Source organism: Lissotriton vulgaris, chromosome 2_1, assembly GCF_964263255.1.
Source record: "Lissotriton vulgaris chromosome 2_1, aLisVul1.2, whole genome shotgun sequence".
Taxonomy (NCBI): Eukaryota; Metazoa; Chordata; class Amphibia; order Caudata; family Salamandridae; genus Lissotriton; species Lissotriton vulgaris.
In genome coordinates, this window is record NC_141687.1 from 610,727,748 (window position 1) to 610,753,857 (window position 26,110).

Genomic DNA, 26,110 nt, shown 5'->3' on the forward strand with positions numbered 1-26,110 from the left:
GAATCAACTTGGCTTTGTGGTATCATTTCTAGATGAGAAAATATATATGTATATATTTTTTTTTTTACACACCAGACAGCAAAATGAGTAATTTAGTTACAGTATACATATTTGTTCATGCAGAGTTCGACATGTCCCACGTTCCTTTACAGCTAATGACGTCATGTACAAAAAAAATTAATTTTCATGGCTAACATTCACATATTAAACAGCTCTACTACAGGTACTCTGCTATTTCAGAACAACTGACATTGACTACATAAATCATTTACGATATTTCTGCAGGGCAGTCACACATGAAACTCTTGTCCCCCATGCAACCTTCAGGCCCAGTCATCTATTTCAGATCGGCATGTCCTTTCTCAGAGCATATTACGATCCGACTTGTTGTTGTAAATAGTCCACCAGAGGTTGCCAGAAATCTTTCGGTCTGGAGGCCTGAGGAAGTACTTCCTCGTACATGCCCAGAGTTTCTCTACAGTAGGTCAGATCAGTCAACCAATCCTTGAATCTGGGCGGGCGTTTACTACCCCATTTAATGGCTACGCGTCTTTTTGCCAGTAAAAGCGCCACCGCCAGCAGTTTCCGTCTTCTAAACTGTTTCAGTCTATAGATACCCAACAGGCACACTAGTGGTGTATTCGGTATCTGCTCAGTTAACATGTGCCTGAGTGCGGCAGTAACCTCCTGCCAATATTTGTTTAGGGTAGGGCAGGCCCATGCCATGTGTAGAAAATCAGCTCGCGGCCCCGCGCATCGCTGACAAGTATCATCCGGTCTAAGTCCGTACTTGTGCAGTTTGACCTGGGTGTAAAATGTCTCATGTAGAAATTTAAAATGAATAATACGTAGGTTACAATTTGGTTTAAGTAGACTCAACTGTGTGCAACTAAAACTCCAGTCCTCTTCCGATATAGGTATTCCCGTCTGTTCCTCCCATTTCGCAAGTGAGCTATTGGGGTTTTCAGTTTGTTTGTTTTGGGATGCTGTGTATAGTCTAGTGACCAGTTGTGAGCACGATGGCGCTGTTAACAATATTTGTAAGGACTGCAACGTCTGGGGTTCAGCTGGAAATGTGTCATACAGTTCCTTAACGGCAGCTCTTAACCTATAGTACGCAAACATTTTTAACGGTGTTTGATGGGCACATAGAGAGGGACTCTGAAGGGGGATAAATTTATTGTACGAGAACAACAATCTCATTGTCGCAAATCCCATGTCTTTTAGCATCTGCCTCATTCTCTGCTCCTGTGAGACCGTTACTTTCGGGTGATTTGCCAACGGGAGTGCCGGAGCATAGATTGGTAATTTCTGTGCTCTTGACGCCAAAGTGTGCCATGCTATGGACGTGCATTTAACAGGTTGTATTTTACCATTTGGGTAATAACCGATCGGGTCTGCTATGTATTGTGTCAGTCGGTGTGGGTGGATACTATCAGTCTCCACCGCTATATGCGGTATGTGTGCGTGTGGTTGTAACCAGTAGTGCGCATGCTGTGCTTGAGCACAATAATAATAAAGTTGTAAATCTGGGGCAGCAAACCCTCCCTGATGATAGGGCTTCGTGAGTGTCCTCCAACTTATCCGAGGCTGCTTACCAGCCCATGTGAATCGCTGAAGCACGGAGCGCAGTTTGAAGAACGCATTTGTAAAGCCAAATAGGGACATTCCAAAATAAGTACAGAAAACGAGGCAGCACTATAATTTTCTGGAGGGCAATTCTGTCAGCCAGTGACAGCGGTAGTTTAATCCACTTCTCTACTGATTCTTCCAATTTAGTTAAAGCCACCCCATAATTTTCTTTAAGGACTACTTCCGGATCTCTATGGACCCAGACTCCTAAGTATTTTAAGGGACCAGTTTCCCATTTCAGTGGATAATCTAACGTGGGCTGCGGGGTTTCCGCTGTTAAGGGTATCACCACTGACTTGTCCCAATTTATGCTCAGATCTGAGTATTGTTCGTATCGTATATATTCCCTAATCAATGGGTTCAAATTTATATCCGGATATCTGGTATACAGTACCATATCATCTGCGTACAGTGAGATGCTAACGGGCCTAAGGTTAAATTGTAGCACAGTCTCTGGATGCTTCTGCCTAATTTTGCAAGCCAGTGGTTCCAGCGTTAGTGCAAATAGTATAGGGGACAGTGGACATCCCTGTCTCGTTCCACGACTGATATTAGTTTGGTGCGATGTGTTGCCATTAGTTCGCACTCTTGCTATGGGTTCATGATATAATAGAGCAATCCATTTCAGGAACGGGGGCGGAAACCCCATTCTCGTCAGTACAGTAAACATGAACTCCCACTCCACCGAGTCAAACGCTTTTGCTGCGTCTAGAAGTGCTGCAGCCGCCGGCAGCTCAGGGTTCAAGCTGTGATACATTGTGAAGATAGTGCTTAGGTTTTGTGTTGTGGACCTAGTGGGGATGAAGCCCGCTTGGTCTGGCAATACTAGGGAACCAAGCAACAGTCGTATTCTAGTAGCTAGTATCTTTGCAAGGATTTTGACATCAATATTGATAAGGGAGAGAGGACGATATAAGTCACATCTCCTGAGATCCTTGCCGGGTTTCAGGAGGGCTATCAGCAGTGCTTCTCGCAGTGTCTCTGGCAGAGCTCCTGTCTCGTATGCCTCCTCAAACATCTGGGCTAAGTGTGGCAACAAAATATCTTTGAATTCCTTATAGAATTTGCCCGGTAGACCGTCGATGCCCGGGGCTTTGTTATTAGGTAGGGAGTTAATGGCTTTCCTGAATTCATCTTCCGTTAAGTGATGTCCAAGGAATGCCCTATGTGTGTCCGACAGCCAGGCTAGAACGATGTCATCTAGATAGTCATGTATCTCTGGGCTCGATTTTGAGGTCTGTGTGGTGTACAGCTTAGAGTAGAACTGCAAGAATCCACCAAGAATGGATGGGGTATCATAAACCATTTCCTCCCTCTCATCCACTATGTGCGTTATTAACGTGCTACCCTGCGCAGCCCTGATTTTTTGTGATAGCACCTTTCCTGGTCTGCCTCCCTCCCCGTACGCCCTAGCTTTATATTGTTTTGATAGGTATTTTATTTCCGTGTCTGCGAATTCATAAGTGTCAACCTTACAACCTATGTCTGCTAAGATGGAATCTTGTAATGTATCCGCGTATTCTGCTTCAAGCTCTTGGATTTCCTGTTCAACTTTGATTAACTGTTGCCTAATATACCGTAATATCCCTACATGTTTCCCAATGCAGTATTCCCTGATGGTGACCTTAAACGCCTCCCACAATGTGCCAGCACTATCTACTGATCCCACATTGGTCTGAAAGAAATCTATAATGGCGTGGCGCAGCTCGCTGTGGAACACTTGATCTGGCAATGCTGACTGTTGAAGTCAGAAGTCTAGTCTCGACCAGGTGCTATGTGTCAGCGATGAACACGTACCTTCCCAGCGTCCGGGGTTTCGCAGTCGCCATATATCTACCAGTGACCATTCATCCATTCCATCTAGTAATGCCCTGGCTGCCCTTCTGCCATGCTTATCTGTACCTGCTGACCTGTCCAGCAAAGGGTCTAGGCATGTGTTAAAATCACCTCCCCATATTATTGTCGTCGGCTGGACCTCCCTCACTTTAGCCCAGATGTTCTCATAAAACTGTGGATCATCGGTATTGGGGCCATATAGGAAATAAGTGTAATACCCGAAACTACCCCTCAAAAGCACATATCTGCCCTGGTCATCTGTTATGGTGTCAATGAGAGTGAAGGGAGTATTTCTCTTTATCAGTACCAGCACCCCTTTCGTGTAGTTTGAGTAGGAAGACGCTACTCGGGTCTGAGCCCATCTGTAGCTGATTCTACATTCTCTTTGAGGTGCGATATGGGTTTCTTGCAGGCAGGCTACGTCTATTTTATGTCTGTCTAGGTACGCTAGTACTTTCCTAATCTTTCGTGGATCCTGCAGACCCCTCACTTTCCAGGACATGAAAGTCAGTGTCCTAACTTGTCTCAACTCACGCGCCATAGGTAATATTCAATGGAAAAGCAATCCTACAATTCTGTATTTTCACAATTCGCATTTGATAGTAAACTCTGATCATGTAACCTTGCATTGCTGTCTGGTGAATTTTGTACGTGCCCCCCCCCTTTCCCTTCCCCACCCACTCGGTCGTGATCCTTTAAACGAAGACATAACCCACAATGAATCCCAGCGCCTAGCCCTCCACCCCTACAGTTAGGCCCAAAACTTCTCGACTAGAACAATTGTGTGCTACACAGGTGGGCAGAAGCTGCCGGAACTCTGCCCCTCGGTATCCCAAATCGAGGGGGGGTGGGAGGGGGCATAAATTAACATAGAAATGCACTGTAACAGTAATTCTCAACCCACTTCAATAACCGAATGGGGCATAACATAGTGCATTCCCAATCGCCGTTGGGAAAGGAACATATACTTTTTCAACTGTAACATAACATTGCAGTGACATTTCATTCGGCAAATTTAACTTATATGAGTGACCGGATCAAGTTTCTACTCAAAGGGTGCTATCCCTGCCTCTCAGCAACACCGGTCCATATGAGTCACTAGACGCACGTGTTTGGCAGTGTAGTGACAGTAATGCAAACGCCTCCGTCTCAACACAGATCCACAATCCTCAGCCAAAGTGGCTGTCAGCGAGTTGTCCAGACGTCCTTGCATGGTCGTGGGTCATCACTCTACATCCGACATAGCGTCTCGCTCTTGGAGGCGGTCCCGCGGTGATCGTCTGCGCTCCCCTTTTGGCTTCCGCAGTTGCGGGTATTTCATGATGTCTTTAGGTTCACTGAAGAACTTTGATGCCCCTTCGTCAATTATTTTGAGTCGTTCAGGGTACAGCATGGCATAAGGTATCTACAATTCTCGAAGTTTTTGTTTTTCCATTCCATATTTTTTCCTCACTTCTTGCACCGATTGGGTGAAGTCCGGATATAAGGCTATGTCCATGCCTTCATGTTGCAACGCACCCATTTCTCTCGCTTTTCACAGCACCGCATCTCTGTCCCGATAGTGTAAGAGTTTTGCGATAATGGGCCTTGGTCTGGTGCCTAGAGGCGGCTTGGGAACTAGGGACCTGTGGGCTCTTTCAATGAGGAAAACATCTGAGAATGTGTCTCTGCCCATTAACGATATCAGGAGTTGTTCCACATACCTCTCCATTGGGCCTGTGTTGGTAGTGTCTGCAATTCCCATTATGCGGATGTTGCTTCTTCGTGATATGGCTTCCAAATCCTCTGTTTTTGCAGTTAGCGCGGCCAGCTGTTTGTCTATACTAAATTGTTTAGTTGACATTTGGGTGTTTGCGTCTTCCACATCTGATATTCTGCGTTCAGCCATGTCAATCCGTTCTGTGTGGCGATCCAGACGCTCGGACATTCGATCCACTCTATGGGTGAGCGAGTCTATCTTGCCGTCGATATTTATCAGTGTGGTCTGTATCGTGACGAACATCGATTGTATGCTATCCGCGGGGAGCCCACTCGTGTGTGCTGTTGCCGTTGGGGGGGGCCTGTTGCTCCTAATCGTTTTGTTCAGGCATTTTCTTTGTAGCGTCGAAGTTTATCTTAGGCTGGTTTTAATCTGGATTGCCCATATTGGCCTTAGATTGTGTCCTACGCACTCCTGACGCTCAAAGGCGGGGCTCTTGCTGTGCGAATGAGAGTAGTGGCACAATGGTTCCGGTTAGCCTTTTGTGAGTAGGTCTATGGCTGCGCCCCCTTCCGTGTCTGTCTGTGAAGTCCCCGGGGGCAGTCGGCTTTGTCACCTCACACCTTACTGTGGTCTATTTGCTCCCTTCCTGCGACACAGTCCGGGCCTCATGTTTACTTGTAGGCACAGTGTATGAGCCCTGCCTTTAGGCCGCAGCACTGGCAAATCCTGTGTCTCCCAAGTCCTTTTGCTTTGTGGTTCTCAACAATGCGTCGCACCCAAGTAGTGGTCTAGGTCCCGAACGGAGGCACTGCACTCAGCCACCGCGAGAAGTTACACAACACTGTCTGCCATTATCCCAGAACACCGCCCATGGAGCCAGTAATCGCCGCCACAAGCAGAAAAACAGTATGCGTGTATCTGTCTTTCTGCCGATTTTACTCTTATGGTAGTATTCAAATTAAGTCGATTTGCGAGCAATCGATACTTCCATATGGCCTCAGGGCATAGGCTGGGCTGTATTGTGCTCTTACGTCTGCCCGGTGTGCATTACCATGACTCGCAGATCTTCAGACGCCCCTCAGCAGACCTCCGGGACATTTGTGGGGTCTGACATAAGTCCGGCCTGCTGCTTCTGACCTTACTCCCCGTGCTTCCTATGGTCGCGACTGGCTCCTCTTCAGCCTGGTGTCTCTGCAGGAGGTGCCTTCTCCGTTCCGATTTGTGTTTCTGTGCAGCGCAGGGACCGTATTTTTTTTTTTTTTGGTATTCAAGGGAGCCTCACCTCCGATGCACGGACGTCGAGCCCTCCGCGCACCGGCGCACCGGTGTGCGTGCTGTACGTCGCGGTCATTGCAACCACTCCAGGCCGGTGCTGTGTTCTTTTTCACCTCCATCAGGCCGCATCAGTCTCCGCAGGTCGTTGCAGTCGCGTGTCTTGGATTCGGGTTCCCTAATCAACACCGAGTGTGGCCCATGCGATGTTGCATCAGTTGCACTTGTGTGGATGGGTGAAAACCTCTAAATCAGTGTAGGATTGGGGTGATGATTGTGGCCTCCCTACGGAGCTCGCTTACAGCGCGGCCATTTCGTGTTCCGGCTAGCTCCGCCCCCCTAGATTAGAAAAGATGGATGGATGAGTGGAAAACCTTAAAGTAATTTCCATGATCAGTTCATCAAAAGGCATTGATGAGAAAGCCGTGTTCTGGATATAGGGAGGCAAAGCCTGGCTGCTTAACTGCTTTTTGATATGTAGCAAAAGAATCTATGGGGTGAAAAACCCCACTCTGCAAAAAAAGCCTGCATAATGCCATTTTGATAGCCCAATCATGATTTTCTTCATCATAAATGCTTTACAAATCCAGCCACAGTTTGATGGATAGGATTTTGGGAAAAAAACTGTTACAGATCTATTGAGCCTTCAAGGAATCAGACCTGGTTCCTGCCACGTTTTCAAGCAGAACATTGTGGTGGTATTGCCCATTTGGATTAGATTTCTTTGTCCTTCAGTGATGGCAGAAAAGCTTTGAAAGGTAGTGTTCAAATAGTTAAAAGTAACTAATTTGACAATGGGTACTGCTGCTACTGTGATTCACCTGGAGGATGTTCTTGGGGCTAATTTTAGCCAGAAAGATAGAGCAGTAAAGTTTTATTCTGAATTCCCCCACCACAAACGTCTGGAACATCCTAGTTTCTTGCTATTGTAATATGGAAGTATGCATCCTGGAGGTTTAATACAGCTCTCCATTCTCGGTTGTGGAATTATTTAACCCAGGGCAAGCATACAGATTATTTCTCTCCTTATCCAGTTGTTGCCTAGGTTCAGATCCAAGATAAGTTTTATCTCTTTTTGGATTCTGGAGTAAATTGTGCTTCTTCTCTGTGTTTATGTGGAGTTCTATTGCTTTTTTTCCTTCAAATGTGTGAGTGTTTCCAAGCAATGTAATGTTCAGAGTCCAGAAACAAAGAGCCTAACCATTCTTTATAAATCTAGCACCCTTCTGTGGTTGGTTATGTTTTGCTACGTGCTTAAATGGAAAGTAAAACGTCCCCTCACTGGGCTTCTTTTTGAAGCAGAGTTGTGCATCATGAGGTCAATAGTTCAGATGGTGAATGCCTCAATCCCAAATGGCGTAATATGTACCAGGTGGAGTGTCTTGATGAAGGATCAACTGACACCAGCATCTCCTTCGCCCCGCAAAATATGGTCTTTAACAATTTTTTTTAAGGTGAGCAGGTAACAGTTGTACCTGTCTTTGACATTGGTCCGGTTAACTTCAACAATAAATTATAAAAATTCATAGAGACACCAGACCTGTTTGCCCTTTATCGTCCTTGGTTTTCGCCATGGCCATCAAGTCACTTGCAGCTCATTTTCATTTGCATGGCACCTAACTGGGAATACCACTTTGTGGTGAGAAGAACAAGTTACTTACCTTTGGTAACGCTTTTTCTGGTAGATAGAGTATCTGCCTGTGAATTCCTCACCTAGTGAAAAAAGTCCCACAGCAGTCCCCACTCCCGGAGAAGGGTGTCCACTCTCCTATACCAGAAAATCCTGGAGGACAGAACGCGCAAAGTGGCCCTCCTTCCTCACCTCGGAATCCAAGCAGTAATGCTTCGCGAAAGTGTGGAGGGAGGCCCAAGTTGCCGCTCTACAAATATCCTCTACAGGCACACCCCTAGACAAAGCAGATGTTGAAGACTTTGCTCTTGTAGAATGAGCCCTTATACCCTCTGGAGGTTCCTTACCCGCCAGGGAGTAGCAGATCTTGATGCATAGTATGATCCAATTTGAAAGTGTGCGCTTGTGCACAGAGTTCCTTTCTTGCAGCCAGCAAATCCAACAAAGAGCTGGTCATCCACCCTGAACTCTCTGGTTCTGTCCAGGTAGAAGCTCACCACACTCTTAGGATCCAGGCGATGAAGTCTCTCCTCCTCCTTGGAAGGGGGAGGGGGAGGGTAGAAGGTAGGAAGGGTATTAGACTGTCCTGCATGGAAGGGAGTCACCACCTTAGGCAGAAAAGCAGCCCTGGTCCTAAGAACCATTCGTTCAGCATGAATGGTTAAGAAAGGGGGCTTTGAACTAACAGCTTGAAGCTCACTTATCCTCCTTGCCGAGGTAATAGCAACCAGGAAAACCATCCTAAAAGACAAAAGTCTCAAGGTACACTTGTGCAAAGGTTCGAAAGGAGTACCCATCAGGAAAGTAAGCACTAGATTTAGGTCCCATTGAGGCACAATAAAGGGAGTAGGAGAACATTTATTTGTAAGGCCCTTCAAAAATCTTAAAACCACAGGAGATTTGAACAATGATGGTTGATCCGGCAAACAAAGAAAAGCCGACAAAGCCGAAAGATAACCCTTGACAGTGGCAACAGCAAACCCTTGCTGCGCCAAAGAAAGAGCAAATTGTAGTATATCAGATAAACGAGCCTTCAATGGGTCAACATATTTCTCTCCACACCAAGTGACAAATTTAGACCATCTGTATGAATAGAAAGATTTGGTGGAGTCACGCCTGGCCGACAGAATGACATCCACCACATCAGGTGGGAGAGAATAGGAATTCAGGTTGACCCGTTTAATCTCCAGGCATGAAGGTGTAAAGTCTGGAGGTTGGGGTGTAGAACCTGCCCCTCCATCTGAAAGAGGAGATCTGCCCTAAAAGGGAGACGGAGCGGCGGGCACGAGGAGAGGTGGAGAAGATCTGTGTACCACACCCTTCTAGGCCAATCCGGGGCGACAATATGACTTGGGCCCGGTCTTGGCGAATCTTCTTGAGAACCCGAGGAATCAAGGGTATGGGAGGAAACGCGTAAAGGAGTCTTGAGTCCCAACTCAACTAAAACGCGTCCCCCAAAGTTCCCTGCATTGGATACTGGAGACTGCAGAATGACGGGCAGTGAGCATTCTCGCGAGTGGCGAACAGGTCCACCTGAGGAGTTCCCCACGTCCGAAAGACGTGATGAACTACCTCCGGATGGAGCCTCCACTCGTGGTCGGCTGAGAACTGCCGACTGAGACTGTCTGCACGAACTTTCAGAACTCCGGCCAGATGATTTGCCATCAGACAAATCTGATGGTACTGAACCCAGGACCAGAGACGCAGAGCCTCTATGCAGAGATACTGCGACCCTACTCCTCCCTTTTTGTTGACATACCACATCGCGGTGGTGTTGTCTGTCAGGACTTGAACCGACCGACCGCAAAGGGAAGGGAGGGAGGCCTTGAATGCCAAACGTATCTCCCGCGATTCCAGAAGGTTGATGTGAAGCAACCTTTCTTCTGGAGACCAAAGACTCTTGACCTCCAGATCTCCCAGATGAGCACACCACCCTAGAGTGGATGCATCCGTTATCACCGTGGCCACACCTGGAGGCAGTTGAAAGGGCTTCCCTTGAGACAGGTTGCCTTCCACTCCCCACCAAGTCAGACCCGCTGCAGTTTCACTGGAGATCCTCACAGACTCCTTGAGATCTCTGTTGTGTTCATACCACTGCCTCCGGAGGCACTACTGGAGTGCCCTCATGTGCCAGCGTGCATTGTTGACCAACAGAATGCAGGAAGCCATCAGACCGAGCAGGCGAAGGACCTTCAGGACTGGAACAACCGCTCCATTGAAAATTAAAGGAATCAACTCCTGTATGTCGCGAATACTTTGAGGAGGAGGGAATGCACGACACACTGTTGTATCCAGTACCGCACTTATGAACAGGTTGTGCTGGGAAGGCACAAGGTGAGATTTGGGCACATTTATGGAAAAACCCAACCTGTACAACAACTGAGTTTTCACTTGCAGGTGATGAAGCACCTTCCCTGGAGATTCTGCTTTGATCAGCCAATCGTCCAGATACAGGAATGCCGGTATACCAGATCTTCTGAGATGTGTCGCCACCACAGCCATCACCTTGGTGAAGACTCGAGGCGCAGTAGTAAGACCAAACGGTAGAACCACAAACTGGTAATGTTGCTATCCTACCGTAAAACGGAGATACTTCCTGTGTGACTGCAAGATAGGGATGTGAAAATATGCATCCTGCAAGTCTATTGACACCATCCAGTCTTCTTCCATCAGCGCCTGAAGAACCAGTGCAAGAGTGAGCATCTTGAACTTGTTCTGTTTTAGGTAAAGGTTCAAGATCCTGAAATCCACAATTGGACGAAGTCTGCCATCCTTCTTGGGTATCAGGAAATACCGGGAGTAGCATCCCTGACCCCTTTCCTGCTCTGGAACCATCTCTATCGCACCCTTTCTTAACAGTGTCTGGACTTCCTCCTGCAGGAGTAACAGGTGTTCCTCTGTGCAAAAACCTTGGCAAGGAGGGTATTTCGAGGGAATTTCCGAAAGGGAAGAGCATACCCATTTTCTACGAGATTGAGAACCTAAAGATCTGATGTAACCGATTCCCAATCCCGTAGAAAATAGGTAAGCCGACCCCCTACAGGACCCGCATGACCCAGAATGGCGGATCTAGGGCTGCTTTTCTGTGGCTGTGGGGTTGGAAGAGGTGGAGGAGGAGGAGCTCTTTGCTAACCCCTGTATGACTTATACAGCGGATTTTGCTGTTGCTGCTGCTGCTGTTGAACTTGACGGTAGGGACGAAAAGAAGAACGTCCAAAACCTCTATACCTTTTAGTTGAAGAACCTCTGGTCTGCAGCCCCAAAGATTTGGCAGAAGCCCTACTGTCCTTAAATCTTTCCAAAGCTGCATCAGCTTTTTTACCAAAAAAGTCCTACACCATCAAAAGGCAAATCCAACAACGCAGCCTGAACATCCCCAGAAAAGTCAGATGACTTCAGCTAGGCAGCCCTTCTAGAGGCAACAGCAGCTCCCATGATGCGAGCAACTGAATCAGCAGTGTCTACCCCACTCTGAATTACTTGGCGAGCAGCCGCCTGTGCATCGGCCAATACCTCATTAAAATCCTTCCTGCTGTCCTCAGGAATTTTAGGAGCCAACAGCCGTACTGAGTCCATCCGGGCATGTATATATCTCCCCAAAAGGCAAGTGGCATTAGTCGATTTTAAAGCCATACTTGCTAAAGAGAAAGACTTCTTTGCAGCCTGATCCTGTTTCTTGGATTCCTTATCCCCAGGCACTTGAGGGAATGCACCCACAGTCTTTTTTTAACAGACTTTCAGGCAAAGGATGCGAGGATAAAAATTCAGGATCCCCAGGTGCAACTCTATACCTCCTTGCAACACTTTTAGCCACTGCAAAAGCTGTAAGAGTCTTGTTCCAAACCTCCAAAATAGGTTCCGTTAATGCTTCATTAAAGGGAAGCAACAGTTCGATAACAGAACTTGGGGAATGGAGGACCTCAGTCAAGAGATTGGATTTATATTCCACTGTAGGCAAAGTTACATTTAAACGTTCTGCAGCCTTCCTCATTACCATGTGGTATGGCATAACATCCTTTAAAGGGGCATCAGGTACAGATGACAGCTCCCAATAACGAAAAATCTTCAAACCACTGGCTTCTCCCAGATCTTCAAAACAGTCCTCCTGAAGCTCACCTTCTTCCATCTCAGCCTCAGCTTCTTTATATCTTTGCTCCTCTATAAGGCACTGAGCATCCCTTATGGATCTCTCTTTCAACAGCTGCGCCTTTGGATTCGTGAACGACTCCGACGGAGCCGGTATCAACGTCGAGATCGAATCCGAAGGCCCAGGGAGCCGTTCTCGAGGTCGACTCGGAGCCGGCGACGATGGTATCGGCGTAGACGACCTCGGCAGCGCCAAGTAATGTCAAGGCGGCGTCGGAGCCGGCATAAAAGGCATAAAGGGAGCTGGAGCATAGGAGTGGGGAACTCCTAAATTGTATGCCAGAGGACCCATGGGACCCGAAGGTGCACCAGAGGGGTACAAAGCTCTGGAATAGACACCATACATAGCATTTAAAAATGCAGTAGGGTCTTGACCTGGAGCTGGGAAAGGTGGGTAAGAACCCACAGACTGACCCTTCAGAGGTTCCGGATTCGCCTTCTCTTCCAGAGGTGGATGTGTCATAGACATCGAGCCCTCATTCAAAGGGACCTCTTCATCCTTTCGAGCCGGAGACGGCGCCTGAGATGGGTTAGAAACCGGAGTCGGAGATTGAACCTGCAACTTCAAAGGCGAAGCCTCACCTTCTGGATTCAAGACCTCTGGTGATGGAGACACTACATCCTTTCCATGTCTCCTCTTAGGCAACTTCGGTCTCGAGTCCGAATCCTTACCAGAGTGATGTTGAGATCCATGCCTTCGCTTCTTATGCTTCTTTTTCGATTTCGAAGCATGATCGGATGATGACCTCGAAGTGACTCCGTACGGGATTTTGGCCTTCACCTCGACTTCGACCTCGACCTTCTCGAACGCGATCTCGAAGTCTTCTTTTCTTTTCTTCCTCTCAACTTCGCCACCAGAAGTTTAGTTTCCCTCTCACGAAGTGCCTTCGGGTTCATCTTCTTACACGAAGAACAGCTTTCGACATCATGGTCAGAACTCAGGCACCAGATACAATCCTCGTGCGGGTCCATGATCGACATAATTTTGCCGCACTCCCCACATGGCTTGAACCTGGTCTTCTTAGTCGACATCTTCAGCGAGACATAGAAGCAAGAGAACAGAGAAAACAGTAACAAAGGCCCAGATGTAGGTAAATCTAATTTACCGACTCATAAATACCGAATTTTACCGATTCGGTATTTATGAATCGGTAAATTAGAAGGAGGCAGATGTAGGTAATTTTTAAAACACAATTACCGAATCTGTACGATTCGGTATTTACCAATTCGGTAAATACTGAATCGGTATTTCCAATTGATTCCTATGGGCTTAGGAATCAAAGGAAAATACCGAATCCTGGCAGGGGGAACGGGGTGTCACTTTGACACCCTGTAGCACCCCAAGTGCAGGCTTGTGTGCCATGTGGCACAAATACATGCCATAAGGGCATGTCTGTGTGTCACATGGCATAGGTGTACATGCACAGATGTGCATGTACACCTGAAATCAGTATTTTACCACCCAATAGGATTGGGTGGTAAATACCGACTCCTAAAGGGCCTGTGGCACTCTGTGAAGTGCCACCTACATATTGATTAACAGAATGGGTAAATTTACCGATTCGGTATTTTACTGATTCTGTATATTTACCGAATCGGTAAATTTACCGATTCTGTAAATCAGATGCCTCCTACATCTCAAAAGCCAAAGCGTCGGTAACGGCCGAAATCGACGTTACTGACCGGGTTTAGGGCTCCTACATCTGGCCCAAAGTTACTAACAGCTACAGAGATTCCCCGAAACCGTTAGCGTCAACGACGCGGAAAAAAGGGAACTGACGTCATCACGCCGGCGTGGGCCTATTATGGTGTCGGTGACGTCAGCGGAGTCACGCACGATGCCGTGCCTCTGTGACGTCGTCCAATTCGGCGCGAAGCTACAAAAAGAATTTCCGAATGTTGCTGACGCAAGGGGATATTCACAAGGTGAGTAATTCACTGGCAGATGTATTTATCAGAAAACAGCTGTTTCTCTTTACCCAGACATCTTGATATACTTAAAAGATGCCACAGCAGATCTGTCTACTATTACTAGCTGGATGAAAGATTTTGAGCAAGTTTCAGATCTCCAAGTGTACTGGGCCAAATTGTGCATTTTTCCGTTAAACCCAAATTACACCCCTAGGCTGAACTTAATCCTACACCTTTCATATACCTCAGAAACAATGTGATTCAAACAGTTGATACAATAAGAGAAGGTAAACTGGGTAAAGTGCTGCATAGTCTTGGATTACAAATTACATTTTGGTCATCATTGCCCCTATCTGTAGTGGGATGAGCTGCCTGGCAAACATGATTATGTTCCAGCGTCTGCTGCATTACTTCATTAATCTCTTGCTGACAATGCTATGTTCTTTCTTTAAAGAATCACACCACATGATATCAGATTTAATATGGTCAGGGATGCTGACTATGAATAGCATTAACTACCTTACAACTCCTGATTGCAGTAGGGGGCCTAGGACTTCCTTATATGGAAATATATTACCCTGCAGCACAGCTGCAATGGGTGAGTGCGTAGAGGCCATGTCGCTCTGCCTCAAAAATGGCTTCCCAGGGAACTAATCGAATTAATAGGTACCTCAACATCAATGAATCCCTTTGAAGTGTTACAAATGACACAAGCATGTTCTTTTCCACACCTCACTAAGGGGCTAATTACGATGGCGGGCAGACATCAGCCACCCGCCATCGTTGTGGTGCTGGGACCGCCAACCAGACATGCAGCGGTCCCACCACACATATTAGGATGCGCCCACTATACTGGCTTATGCATCCAGGATTTTAACATTGCGGCCTGCAATGTTAAAAGTGCTTGCACAGCATTTCCCTGCACTGCGTGGCAGGCACCAAGCGGTGCCTGCCACTTGGTGTATGTACCCCCCCCCCCCGCACACACAGAGGGGGCCCACAATGTGGGATGACTGCAGCGAAATGACAGGCGGAATGGGCTTTCGTAATCCCTACGGCGGCAGGCACCGCTGCCCTGGAAAAGGATCGCCTTGCAGAACCATGGCGGTCGGACTTTCCGTCCGATGCGGACACATTGGGATTCCCACCGCCATCCTAATTCGGCGGTGGGAATTTCATGTGGAATGGCAGAAGGACCGGTCCGGTGGTGGCGGTCCGTCCACCATCTTAATGACCCCCTAAGTTGTCTGACCTGAGCATTAACACATACCGAAAATTATCTTTTTTCTGCTCCATTAATTTTATTATTAGGGCTCCCTATCAAGGAGTCCTTATTTCTCCACATCTCACTAACATGTGGGATTGACAGAGTGGGTGCTCGGTTTTCAGAAGGGGTTCTTTATAACTTTGAAATGTTAGCATAGGGGTTTGAAATCACACAAAGTCAGTTTCTCACTCACCAACAAATTAAACCTTCTGTCTAAATCCTCTCCCTCCTCCTCCATGTGAGTTCTCACATGGTCCTCCACACGCAATACACAATGCATGAAGCAAGACAATATAACTAAAAGGATTTATGGAGCATTTCTACAACACCCAGGACTCACTCACAAAAAATAAACTAAAGAATCAATGGGAGGCAGATATATTCAGACCCATATACCACACTGAATGGATAAAAATACTTGAGCATCCCTCTAAGGTTTCGCATAATGCGCCATTAAGTTAATTTGGCCCCAATATACTTAACCAAGCTTACCTTATGCCCTAAAGACTGTATAAGATATTTCACTGAGCCACTTCTAATTGCCACCGTTGTCACTTACTCAATGCAGCTTTGCCTCATATGTTGCGGACCAGCACATGGCTACAGTACGATTGAGACTGGATCACGTCTGCCCTAGCCCAGGTCACACGACACAGAATCCTAAACTCCATTAAGACCTGTGAGCTGGGTCTATACTCACACCCCAAACATGATAAAGTAATTGATTAATCTGTGAATTTGGCTTTGTTGTTGGCACATCACTTGGACAGGGAGGAGAGGACCTGGCTGCTGAGATACTATGTTCAAAGCTTTTAAATGCCACAACAACAAGCACTGGCGTTGCCAATAGGTCTCGCAGTAGGAAAGTTGGAGCTATTGGTTTTGTAAATAACATTTTATATTTATGTTTTGTGATTTACAATGCCAATACTTTTAACTTTAGCATATGTGACACTTTTAGTATTTGTAATGTCACATGTTTTGTATTGCCTTTACTTAGATGTATTGATATTACAATTAACATTGGCTTTTAATTTTTTTTAAATAATTAATACTTAAATAAAAGTGATTGTAATTTTTAATGGCAATAGCTTAAACTTTTGTAAATAACTGTTGTGAAGATTATGTTCAGTGACTAAAATCCAAGAACAGAAGTGAAATATTAAAATTTTTTGTGACATTTGCAATAAAGCTTCAAACATTCTGTCCCCACAACACACCTATACCCCACTACACACCCATGCCCCCACAATGCACACCTATGCCCTAAAACTGTGCATAAGCTATTCTCCAGCTGTCCTCCTGATGCACAACCACCACAAGGAACATCATACAGCAATCTCATGAGACATCCAGAAGTGTTCTACTAAGATATTACTCAGACGTCCTCGGCTGCACTTCACTCGGTGCACCTTGTTATACATCAACCTGAGCCTGTCTTGCTTAATGTAACGCATTACGTTTGCTTTGGTGCTCGTTTCTGTTCGACTTTGAAAATCTGTATACTTATGTTATGTTATGTTATGTTAAAAAAGGTCTTCTATAGCGCGCGGCTACTCCAAGGAGTGTCCCGGCGCTTTGTACTACATGACCTAAGAAGGAACAAACAAAACATAACAGTAAAGATAAGAACAAGAAGGTCACGATTCCGAACAGGGCAGGAGGTCTCTAGCAGGTTAAGAGCCAAGTCTTTAAGCCCTTCCTGAACGCAAGTAAATTAGGCGTGGAACGCAGGGTCAGAGGTAAGGAGTTCCCCAGCTGCGGAGCTAACAGCCTAAATGACCGTCCTCCAATGCGGGCTTTTTTTATTCGGGGGACTACCGCAAAGAAAAGAGACTCCGATCTCAAGGATCGTGCCGGATGGTAAAAAGCCAGCCTCCTTTACAAGTATTGAGCTCCCGTGGCATGCAAAGCTTTGTGTGCCAGCGTCATAGCCTTGAATACTATCCGTTTCCGGATGGGGAGCCAATGTAGAGCTTGCAATAGGCTAGAGACACTGGCTCGCCTATGGAGGCCAAAAATGGCTCGCGCGGCAGCATTCTGGGCCACCTGTAGACGTTGTAATAGTCCGGGAGGCCAAGATACAAGATGTTTGAATAATCCAATCTGGATCCAATGAGGGCCTGAACTGTCGTTCTCCTGTGTTCCTCAGAGAGCAACGGAAAGAACTTCCGGAGCATCCTGAGAATGCCAAAACATGTTCCTGTAAGAGCCAGCACCTGGGATTTGAGCGTCAACCCGTTATCGATTTTAATTCCCAGGTTCTTGGCTGACTGGGATGAATGAGCTGGAGGGAACATGTCGGCGGGCCACCACCCATGCCAATCCGGATCAGATGGACATCCGAAGAAAAGTATCTCAGATTTGTCTGAGTTGCACTTGAGGCTGTTCAGTTGGAACCAATTGAAAACAGCCCCAAGGCACTCACGGATACTTTCGCCATCAAATTCTTCACCCTTCCGGCAGGTGAAGAGAAGCTGGGTGTCATCGGCATAGGATACCATCTGGGCCCCGAAGGACTCTACAAATGTCGCCAAAGGGGTCATAAAGATGTTAAATAGAGTTGGGCTCAACACGGAGCCCTGAGGAACTCCGACTCCCAAAGGCGACATCTCAGCGGATCCAGGGGAGGCCCAGACCGTTTGTCTGCGGTTGGCTAGAAAAGAACGAAACCAACTGAGCACCGTCCCCCACAGACCGATCTCATGAAGTCTTACGAGGAGATCCTCGTGGGGGACGGTGTCAAAGGCCGCCGACAAATCCAGCATGACCAGCATCACCCTGCCACCAACATCCAGCGTCTCCTTAACGACCTCCGAGACCTCCAATAGCGCTGTCTCTGTGCTTAAATTGGGGCGGAAGCCTGATTGAGAGGCATGTAATAGCTAATGGGACTCCAAAAAATTGGAGAGCACACCATGTACATGCTTCTCAAGAATTTTAGTAAATGCCGGAAGGAGCGAGATGGGCCTGTAGTTGGCAGGGACTTCTGGGGCAAGGCTTGGTTTTTTGAGGAGAGGGATGACCATAGCCTGCTTCCATGACTGCGGGATAGCCCCCTGACTAGAGGAAAGATTCAGGATTGGGTTGGCTAGAGGGTTGACAATAGCTGCCATTTTAGCTAGGAATTTAGCCGGGCAGGGATCATATGGCGATCCGGATTTGAGGTTCGTCATAAGTGTTAGTGACGAAGATAACGTGAGAGGCGGAAAAACCGCCAACACTGGACCAGAGGAAATGGGGTGGACTGGTCCCTCCGGTAGGCTCATAGAATCGACCGTCGGCCTAGTGGGAAAAGAATCTTGTATCAGCTTGATTTTAGTGGTGAAAAAATTGGCTATGGTGGCAGCCCAAGTCTCGGACGGAACTTCTTGAACTGAGTTAGAGCGCATAGTTGTAAATTCCCTAACAATCGAGAAAATCTCCTTGCAAGAGTTTGCTGCTTCCTCGATTCTCCTAGTGAAATATCATTTTTTTTCCTGAAATACTTGTCGATGGTAAGATTTGATCATAGACCTATAGGTCAACCTTGCCTCGGCATCATATTGAGCCCGCCACGTCCGTTCGGCAACTTTACACTGCTTACGGGAGTGCGCCAACACCTCAGTGAACCATGGTGCCGAAACCCGTTTCGCAGTAGTTCGAGGGGGCAGCACAGGGGCAAGCTCGTTCAGCCTATCTATGAGCCACGTCTGCAGGATTTCAAGATCATTATCCAGGTTACCGGTGTAGGAGACGGGATGGTTCTGGAGGGCCAGGGCCAACAACTCCGGGGTCACCCGATGAAATGCCCTAAAGGCACATCCCTGCTGTCTCATGGCAATAGCTGCTGGTTTCTTAGTGCCTAGTATGAAAAAGTAGGCTAGTCGATGGTCGGACCATAATACCGGCAGCAATGCAGTCACCTCAACCGGGAGAGTAGAGAAAACCTGGTCTAATGTGTGGCCTTTGTCGTGGGTAGGTCCAGAAAGATAAGGGAGAAAGCCCAAATGCCTGTCAATGCCCATATTTTAAGAACAGCAGTATAGTGTGTGCCCAAGTGTGCTCAAGGTACAAAAAACAAACCTGTTATGCTTTATCAATACTTGAACAACTGTTCAATGTTAAAGCAGTTGTGCGGGAAATGTACCAATCACAAGGGTGATTCAGGAAGAAAAATACTCGAAGCATAAATGTACAAAGTCCCACGTGCTCAAGTTTTCTGGATACATGCGCAAGTAGCTCATCCAGCGAAGGTTTTTTGCATTGTATTCTGGGGTCAATTGTTCTATTTAGACTATTATAAAACCAGGACTATAATTCTCAGAATGCAAAGCACTGTCCTGGATGACCCACACACCCATGCGCCTTGGAAAATTGAGAGCCCCGAGTAATTCTTCCTTGGGAAGAGAGATTTGAAGATACCAATGAACTGCAAAATGATAAAACAGCTTTAAATGCTCAGAAGTAAGAGCATAAATGAGGATTTGAGTGATTCCAATATGAAACGCTAAAGATGCCAATGTTTTTATTTGCATTTAGTTTCCTTTAGTACATAATAAAATCAGACCATTGCACTTTTGAATACCATTTACATGTTAATTTGTAACATGTGGCTCCAAATTTTGCAACATATATTCCTCACTCTAAATTGTGCACTATCAATAATTCAAGGCCAATAATTTATTTTAAATGCCTGGCAATGGTTAAGTCTCTCTCGTTCCTTTGAGAGGTGCAGCTTGTGGGATTGTCAGACATCCCCACACACGCTGCACAATAACATTGCGCCAGCCCCACAACACTGGCGTCTGAGAGTGCATGTCTGCAGCATGAGAATCTAAACACGCCCCAGTCACTGGAGTTTAAAGGAGAAGGGTGCACCCAGGCCAGGGATCTGCAAGCTCTGAAAAGCCACTAAGGCAAGTTCGCCCAACACAAAATATAAAACCGATCCTTGAGAAAAGTAAAATTATAAAGAAAAGACCAAAACAAGGTCATATTTATGGAAGCACATCTGATTTCATACGCGTTGTCGGAGTTCAATTATCCAGACAGTACCACGTCAAAGGAGAGGTTTTTAGGTACAAAAGACTTGCAATTAGGACATTTTACAAACTGCAGAAACAAGCTTATAAACAGACCATAAAACACCGACTCTGCTCTATCAAAGAATCAAGCTTTCAAAGCAGTTAGGCCACGGAAATCTCCTTTTAGCAGCCTGCAGAATGTTGTGTGATAGAGTTATTCTGACTGGAATGCGGTTAGAGGGCAACACACAAAACACTTCCTGTAGGAAGAGCATCTGGCAATACGAATTTTCCACATTACTAGCATTTATCGTACAATGGAATTAAACTATTGATAGAGTATGTAAACCAGGCTCTGCATTTGTCAAAATAAACGGGTAACTCATTTCCTACATGGAAGCTTAGGCTTTTAAGGTAAGCAGCTGGTTTATTAACTTATTACAACTCTAGCAGTTACAAATGGTAAACTCTCACTCGCCAAACTGATATCTGGAGCTTATTATTTGAAATGTTATTTCAAGTATTTAAAGTGGAAATGATTGGCACCAACTGCATGAATCCCAGGTACAGGTCCTTATATGGTAGAAGGAAGGGGAGATTAAGTGATGTGCCGGGATCACAGGATGTTTAGCCAATGCTTCCCTAGCTTCACAAATGGCAGCTCTGGCTGTTACACCATATACTCAATCTGGTATCACACTACTGCTCTCTCAATCTCTTCACCGCAGACTGCCCTCTTCTCCATTCCCGCTGCCTCGTATAAAGTTGAGTCACCATCAGAAAGTTCTTAATGTGACTAATTGTTTCTATTGTTTCCCATGCCGTCCTGCAGCGAAAGATCAAAATAATGGGTGTTTAGATGTGCGCTTGAGTCAATAGCTTTGAGGATTAGGTTAGGACAAAAGTTCGGGTGGACTTGCCAATTTGTAGTGCAGCAGACACTGAATGGAGAAGGAAGAGAACGCACACGGAGCTGTAACCACTGCTTTTAAGCTTCTTTTCATGTACGCGTAAAGTGGCAGCACTCTCCCACATGAAGAAGTGTTACTGGTGTCATCACCGCACATGGGCCATTGAGAGCGGGAGCCTTGCCCCTTGCTTTAGTGATGGCGGTAGGCATGAGATGACAGTCCCACACACCCCACTTTTAAAACTACCACTGGCCTAATATGCAAAGGGATGAGATGACACCCGAGTGATTTAACGATGCTTGAGAGTGGCAGGGAGATGAGACGCGCGCCCCCTGCACTGACGGAGGCAGGCATGACCGGGCTGGTGACAGACACGAATGACTCCCGCATTTCAGGTACCACAGCATCAGATATGTTATGAACAGAGCAAGACAATCGACCTTAGTCCACTCTGCATTCATGCAGGACACTGAGGGGCAGGGTGCTGGGAACAGGCGCCCTCAGAATGCCTGTGTGCCGTGGCTCGTCTGCACGCGAAAAGAATTTAAAAAAAAGACGCGAGTGGTGCGCAGAGCGGCCGGGAAACTGAAAGTACGGCCGGCTTGAGATTGGCAGGGAGATGAGACGCCCTCCCCCTGCACTGACGGAGGCAGGCATGACCGGGCTGGTGACAGACACGAATGACCCCCGCATTTCAGGTACCACAGCATCAGACATGTTATGAAAAGAGCAAGACAATCAACCTTAGTCCACTCTGCATTCATGCAGGACACTGAGGGGCAGGGTGCTGGGAACAGGCGCCCTCAGAATGCCTGTGTGCCGTGGCTCGTCTGCACGCGAAAATAATTTTAAAAAAAGCCGCGAGTGGTGCGCAGAGCGGCCGGGAAACTGAAAGTACGGCCGGCCGGCCATGATTAATTAGGGGAGGAGAAGCTGCAGAGCGCACACTGGGCGAAGCCCTTTGATGTGGTGGCGGCCGTTAAAAAATGCAATTAGGAGGGAGGGAGGGAGGCTGATGCGCGTACTTGTTTGGTCACGTGATTCACGTGAACTCAAAGAAAACCGCACCAAAAAAAACGTTATTTCACGAGTATTTTGAGCACTTGAATTCTCGCCATTTTCCAATGGAAAAGGCGAGACCTAAAAACCAAGACTGGCCCCTAAGATCCCAAAGACACATAATATCTGTTACATCCCTTATTTTTGGACCAGCTACGTCAGTACTGTTTGCCGCTGACATTGCTTGTGAATTGCTCTAAATATCAAAAAGTGCGTCAAAGCACCGAATACTTGGAGCATATAAGATCTAACTTGAGGCACTAGAATGGGGATAACTTGATAAGAGAGAGAAGCTCACAGTTAAGAACATATAAGTACAGCAATATTAACTAGCCTACAAGATAGGGTGTAGGGGGTTTAGAGTTGTTTAAAATGTTAATGTACATATTTGTCTTAAGGTTAATAAGGTTAATATGAAAAATAAGGTTGAGTATTTCTTTGTACTAAAAGAAATTGATATGCAGTATAATAGGACTGTTGTCTATGGAACAATATAAATTTATAATGGTACTCTGGTATGAACTGATCCACTTTAAAATTTAAGATGTAAAATAAAATAAAAAATCTGAGAATGATGGAAAAGATGATGACTGTCGACCTGATTTACCATGGTAATTTACACTTTTAAGTAAATTTATGCGTATAAGTAAATTAATTAATTTTCAGTACTCACAAACTCTGGGCCTTATTCACAAAGGTAACTACACTTCGATTACGTTTACACTTTTTTAAGTAAGTTCCCTACTTTTTGGTAGTTACAAACTCTGAGTGAGTGTAAGGTACTACTAAAAAAAAGGCAATAAACCCACCACTACACATGGCTGGCCACTGGTACTGCAACACCCTCTCACAGAAAATAATTGAGGTAGGGACTTTCAATAAAACTCCAAAGGTAATAATGTAACATTAAATGAAATAATTTAAAATAGTTTAACATTTTAAATAAACATCAATTCATGTTAAAAAAGCAAAAAATAGTACATATTGATTATTTAATTATAAACTATTGTAATAGCCTATTTAAAATGTAAACAATAATGTAAGAATATATTGAATAAACACATAATAGCATTAATTTCAATTAAATAATTAGTTTTAATACTTATTGATGCACATTAAAAAATGGTTTATATTTTGGCAGGATTTTCTTTCAATTTAAACTTCAGAATTTTTTTTAAATTTATTAGATTTCCATTGAATAAAATTTTAAGTTAAAATTAATTTAATAGTGTTGTAGTATTTTATATATTTTAAATGAATTGAGATATTTAACATAAAACCGTTTTTAATATTTATTTTACAGTTAAATATATTTTTTTCAATTATTTTAACCACAAGGAGTCCCCTCAATATCGGTGGAATGAGATTCTAAATCTTTTTTGCTCACAAGGTCTCCATTTCGTGGAGTCTTTTGGGGGAGGAGGTAAGGATGCGGTAGAAGGATCACCTTCTTTGATCTCCCTTCACACCTTTTTTTCTCCTTTTTGCACCCAAGTACCTCTAGCACACATCTGAGGCAATACCAACACATGCTTGATGTGTTTTTCCAGAAATCATATTCCTGAAAGAATGGGGATGTACAAAGGCAGACTACACAAACTAACTACGGGCATTTACCAATTATTTCTTTCTACAGGAGGCACATTTAAAAAATGTTGAAGGCATTCTCACAGTAAAATCGACCTGTAAGCTGGTAATTTACTTGGAAAATATTTGTAGATGATTAAGATGTTTAAAACTGAAAAAATTCACAACTGAGAAAAGAAATCCTGACAATATGTGTTCCAGAGAGCCTCTCATAAAAGCCGGAAACAAAATGACTGTGTGACGCATTCTGGGATTGAGAATCTGCTGGAATCTTGAAGCAACCAAGTACTATTTTCACTCAGCATCACAATGCTGCCTGACTGTATTTTCCTCCTTTTTTTATTTTTTCAGTCTTCAACACTGTTGCTTTATGTAACATTATCACTTTATAATGCCATTAAATGCGTCAAAGGTTTCCAAAAAACATTGCTTCGTTTAGGATATGGTGTAGGTATCTACATTTTATACTGACAGATATACACTAACACATTTAAAAATTTTAAGTGTTCTGTGATTGCCTCACAAAAGTGTAACGTTTTCTAACACCTATAACTAAATATCAAAAATCCATGATACAGAAATATAGTTTTCTGACTGTGGCCACCAAAAATCATATAAAGAGACATCTCCAGGAACACATAAAAGAGAAAGGCACACATTGCCAGGCCTAGACACCCTGTTTCTGCCCCAACTATAGTTACTATAAATGGTGCTGACTTACTGGAAGTAAGTGGAAATGTGCAAAGTACCCAATATTCTGTTACACCTTCCAGGCAGAAATACATCTGTGGTTGAGGATGTTTAGTGAAGGAGGGGGGAGTTTTAGCAGTTTTGGTTCTGCTGCTGTTTTCGAAGTGGGGTCTGAGTCAATTCCATATGGTTGTTTTCTTTTGTGAAGGTTCACCTGATCACTACATAAGGTACTAATGCTAAATGAAACAAGGAACAATACAAAAAAACTACTGCTGCCGATCACCAAGACTCAGGTAAACAAGGTCAGAAATGGGCTCTTCCTAGAAAAAGTCTGCAGATGCAAGAACTCAAAAGAGCCCCAAATGTAATGGTAGATTCCACCTATGAGTATAACGTAATACAAGTAGCATGAGCTCAGAGTGTGTTAAAGTTAGGCACAAGCCAAGCTCGAAAAACACAACTACAAAGACAGGTTGCCCAACGTGATCATCTAGCCAGAGACTCTCTTTCCAGGGAATATTGGTCAAAGAAAGCATGTCCTTTATCCACTCTGGCAGTCGATGAGCACTCTGTAACAAGGACAACCTTTTATTAAAAGTACAGATACTGCATTGGCTATAGCAGATACAAACTTGCTTGAAGGACAAAAATGTTCTTCAATGCTGCAATAGTGACATACAAAACATGCGTTAGCAATCAGTGTGTGTGAAGGAGAGTTCTCCACTACAATACCACAACATGTAACTGAAAAAGTAAAGTTTGTATAGCCCAAACCACAGAGTTAGCTACCTTTGGGTGATCACTTAAGCAAGGCAAAGCAAAGAAAATACTATATCCTGGTTTATAAGGCTAACAAAGACAATATTTTAATTAAGTCAAGGATATAGAAGGGCTACTTTGTTCTCACAAAGATTTTAGATATCAAAGAAGAACCAATATGGTGGTTTTTAGTAACATACATGTTTATTCTCCTTGTCTCTCCATTCTGTAAGCTCCTCGGATGCCAGCTCCGTGGGACTCATGTGGACCAAGCACTGTGGGGTGACCTCCCCTAGAACCACCTGTCGGAACAGCTGCTGCAAGTAAAGAAAAAAAGAACATACACCTTATTACACTCTGAACAATCATTTATTACCATACATTCTTCACATACTGGCACACACTAAATCACACCTTTGTACATTTATTCAGTGACTCCTACTTGTTATTAATGTACTTTGAGTGTGGTGGCTCTCTCACTGTATTACTCTCATCCATCACCTTCTACATACATTTCCGTGTGCGTGTGTGTGTGCATGTGTGTATATCTTTCGGATGGTGATGCATTTCAGCTAAATGCCTTCTTCAAACCAAGTCACTGCTGTCACACCCCATCAATAAAACAGCACACTTACTACTGCAAATTCTGAATCTGTATTTAATTAGTGTGCTGTGGTGATCTTGTATAAGTTAACCATG

At 45.1% G+C, this 26,110-nt stretch overlaps 1 protein-coding gene across 2 annotated transcripts in view; it reads right to left on the reverse strand.

The window, feature by feature from the left end:
* Positions 1–26,110, reverse strand: part of SPOCD1 (SPOC domain containing 1) — a 1,145,204-nt gene that overhangs the window by 366,750 nt on the left and 752,344 nt on the right. For both annotated transcript variants that reach the window (XM_086958641.1, XM_086958642.1), the window contains exon 8: positions 25,612–25,728. In XM_086958641.1, the coding sequence (XP_086814767.1) occupies positions 25,612–25,728 (117 nt within the window). The remainder of the gene's footprint in view (positions 1–25,611; positions 25,729–26,110) is intronic.